The following is a 3627-nucleotide window of genomic DNA, read 5'->3' on the forward strand; positions in this document are numbered from 1 at the left end:
TTTGTGTACAGGTGAGTATAGAGAACAACCAGTGTCCCATCATTGAGTTTATGTACAGGTGAGTACAGAGAACAACCAGTGTCCTATCATTGACTTTGTGTACAGGTGAGTATAGAGAACAACCAGTGTCCCATCATTGACTTTATGTACAGGTGAGTACATTGAACAACCAGTGTCCCATCATTGACTTTGTGTACAGGTGAGTACAGAGAACAACCAGTGTCCCATCATTGAGTTTGTGTACAGGTGAGTATAGAGAACAACCAGTGTCCCATCATTGAGTTTATGTACAGGTGAGTACAGAGTATAACCAGTGTCCCATCATTGAGTTTTATGTACAGGTGAGTACAGAGAACAACCAGTGTTCTATCATTGAGTTTATGTACAGGAAAGTACAGAGAACAACCAGTGTCCCTTCATTGAGTATAGGTGAGTACAGAGAACAACCAGTGTCCCATCATTGACTTTGTGTACAGGTGAGTACAGAGAACAACCAGTGTCCCATCATTGAGTTTATGTACAGGTGAGTACAGAGAACAACCAGTGTCCTATCATTGAGTTTATGTACAGGTGAGTACAGAGAACAACCAGTGTCCCATCATTGACTTTGTGTACAGGTGAGTACAGAGAACAACCAGTGTCCCATCATTGAGTTTATGTACAGGTGAGTACAGAGAACAACCAGTAGCCCACTATATATATGTTACCTAAATACATTGAAGAAACAGACAAAAATTCTCTCACTGTGTCAATGTTTTATGCCTCAAACAAGGTCAAGGTCACTGTTGCTATTTTTAGAAAAACTTTGTCATCGTTCTTTCAACTTCATTCCTTAACAGAATTTCGTGAAACTTGACATATATGTTTGCCATGACAATACCTTCAACAGATGCAGTTGTTAGAGAAGTTACTGTTATATCATTGAATTTTATATTCATTTCCTCATACATATGGCACACAATGATATGTGTGAATGCGAGGGTATGTTTATCACGTGTGATGCCTTGTGTATTTAAGATTTGATATTTTAAAATAAATACGAAGTTGTGATTTAGGTTACATTATGTTACAGACAGGGCCAGCTGTTAAATGTGAGAGGAGAGAAGACATCAGAAGTGTCATTTTTCAAAGCTCTGTCTGAGGGTGTAGCACACTGGTCTGGGGCTAAGTTGGTGGACTACTGCTGTGCTGAGAGTGTGCTGGTAGAGCCAGAGGGTCAGTGGAAAGTTCTGGCAGGATCAGCCATGCTGTTGTTTGTTAACTAATTCAAATCAAAGGGAAGAGAAACAAATGTACTCAAACCAAAAAGATGATAACAGATTGAATTAATGTACATGTACATACAGTAGCCAGGCTATTGAGGTTAAGCAAATGAAGTGTTGTTTCAATGATGATTACCAAGATGAAAGAATAGGTGGTTCCCTCTCTGGTTCAACACTTTTACAAGTTTAAAATGTTGGTCTGCAAAATACCACGAATATCAACATGATCTTCATCACCAATATTCAAATTTAAGCTGAATTTCTCTTTAGAATGAGATTAAAAACAATTATAAACTTTCTAATATTTTAAACATCAATTTGATCTTACATGTTGTCCTGAACACTTACATAAAACATGCTGTGATGCTTACACCCTCAGATCCAAAGAACAAAGAGAGTTATGTGCCATTTTACCATGTATTTGTTGAACTGGAAGTAGAAAATCCGAACTTTGTCTTGTCAAAGGATCAAATGGACCTTGTAAGTAAATAATTCTTCTAAGTCTGGGTCTATCTTGTTTGATGTCAACTTGTTACTGAAAATATATAGAACATTCAAAGCAATCCTGAATTTCAGTTTTTTAATATCTGTTTTCTTTGAAAACTGGAATTAGTATGGAAGTACAGGATTAGCAAGCTTTTAATTCACCAAAAGTGACTAATAAATGAATATTTTTTTTGTAGGGAATAAGAATTTATCAACATTTTAGGTAATGTTTTATATGAAGAACTACATACAATGTATGATCATATGAGATAAAAGATCTCATATCTTCTAACCTCGGATCTGTGTTAAAATAAGAAGATCATATTCAATTTTGCCGTATTAATGTTTTGATTATCTCCCTTTACAGGTCGAGGAGTCGTTATGTAAGCAGTCTTATGTATACCAGTCATTCAGGAAGAAAGGCAGTATTCGTCCAATGAGAATTCACATTGTTAGCCCTGGTACATTCCAAAAGCTCAGGGAATTCACCATAGCAACGACCTCTGCTTCCTCCAATCAGTACAAAGCTCCCCGTGTCCTGAAGAAGAAGGATGCTGTGGAGGTGGTGATGAAAAATGTGGTTAAAGAGGACTCCAATTAACTTGCCAGTGTCTGACCAACTTCAAAACATGATTAAATCATGGCTTTTGATATCTATACATTCTTTCAATATACTCTTATTCATATAAGCTTCTCTCATTTTAAGAAGCCAAAATATTCCTATATTTATAAATTTCATATTAATTCATGTATACATATTGTGAATCTTCAAAACATGTTATACCATAAAGTATTTTGATATCCTTGTCATAGATATTTGCTATTTGATACTGAGCATTAAGGTCTGGAGTTCTTTATAGGTCATGTAGTATTACACTAATGAAGTTAGACATAAGATTTGTGGATTTGAATTGATTTTACTGCATACCTAGATGTCCTTCAGATCGTGTGGTTTGTTCATATCTGGCATAACTGTGTCATTATTTGTTGTGTATACTCTAGATCTTCACTTGGTGCTTTCAACTCGGCTTGTAATCAAATAATAAATACCATTATTTTCCTTCTTGTAAAGTCAGAGCACATCTTGTTCTTCCAGTGTGGTTTTTCTCTCATTGATTTTGGTAAAATGGGACTATTTTTCTGATCACATGACTTTTCAAAAACTTGAAACACTCTCTGTATACAAAAAAGTGGTGTCAGAACTTCCATTTAAAGTGTCACCCTAGTAAAGTACTGGCCTCTTCCTACCGACTAGGCTAGGGAGAATTTCTCTTTAGCTCATTCAGGACACCGTAAGACTAGTAAACCAGAGGTCCTGAGTTCCACTCCTGGCGGAGGCATTGACAAAATAATGACTTCTGTTACAATAGATTGCAGGGTGTTTAACTAACCGTATTAAGACTTATAAGTGTACCCCCACCACTTAATTAAAACCTGTATAAAGATTGTATACTTCACTAATCTGCCAATATCTTCAGTCTTTTGGCCTATGACTTTGTGCCTTTCAGCATTACAAGGCAATATAAGCTAGTGCACGTGGTCTAGCATCATTTTCTGATTAAAGATTATGCCAATTGTCTCAGTAAAGTTATTTAATTTGTCCCTTGAAAGATTGCACATTTAAACGTTTCAAGTCCAACTGATCCAAAACAGCATCACATTATTGCTCACTTAGTCATCTAGATTCGCCTGTTAAAAGAGTTTCACTGAAACATGACCAGTTACATCTATTTTTGAACAGGAAATTCTACTCCTGCAAGACCTTGCAAAATCTCCCAGATACATGACTCGCTCCTGTAGCAAAAACGAGGCAACCATGAACAAGTCTGGAAGGCTGATTCCAGCCAGCTTCATTACATATGAAGCTCACCCTATTGTG

The 3627-nt window shown here is 36.4% G+C and overlaps 1 protein-coding gene across 2 annotated transcripts in view; it reads left to right on the forward strand.

The window, feature by feature from the left end:
* Positions 1-3275, forward strand: part of LOC110464810 (GH3 domain-containing protein-like) — a 10482-nt gene extending 7207 nt beyond the window's left edge. For both annotated transcript variants that reach the window (XM_021520250.1, XM_021520249.1), the window contains 3 exons: positions 1073-1215; positions 1642-1742; positions 2116-3275. In XM_021520250.1, coding sequence (XP_021375925.1) covers positions 1073-1215; positions 1642-1742; positions 2116-2349 — 478 coding nt within the window. In that variant the 3' untranslated portion in view covers positions 2350-3275. The remainder of the gene's footprint in view (positions 1-1072; positions 1216-1641; positions 1743-2115) is intronic.
* The last annotated feature ends 352 nt before the right edge of the window (positions 3276-3627 follow it).

The sequence above is a fragment of the Mizuhopecten yessoensis genome, unplaced genomic scaffold, assembly GCF_002113885.1.
Source record: "Mizuhopecten yessoensis strain PY_sf001 unplaced genomic scaffold, ASM211388v2 scaffold11035, whole genome shotgun sequence".
NCBI lineage: Eukaryota > Metazoa > Mollusca > Bivalvia > Pectinida > Pectinidae > Mizuhopecten > Mizuhopecten yessoensis.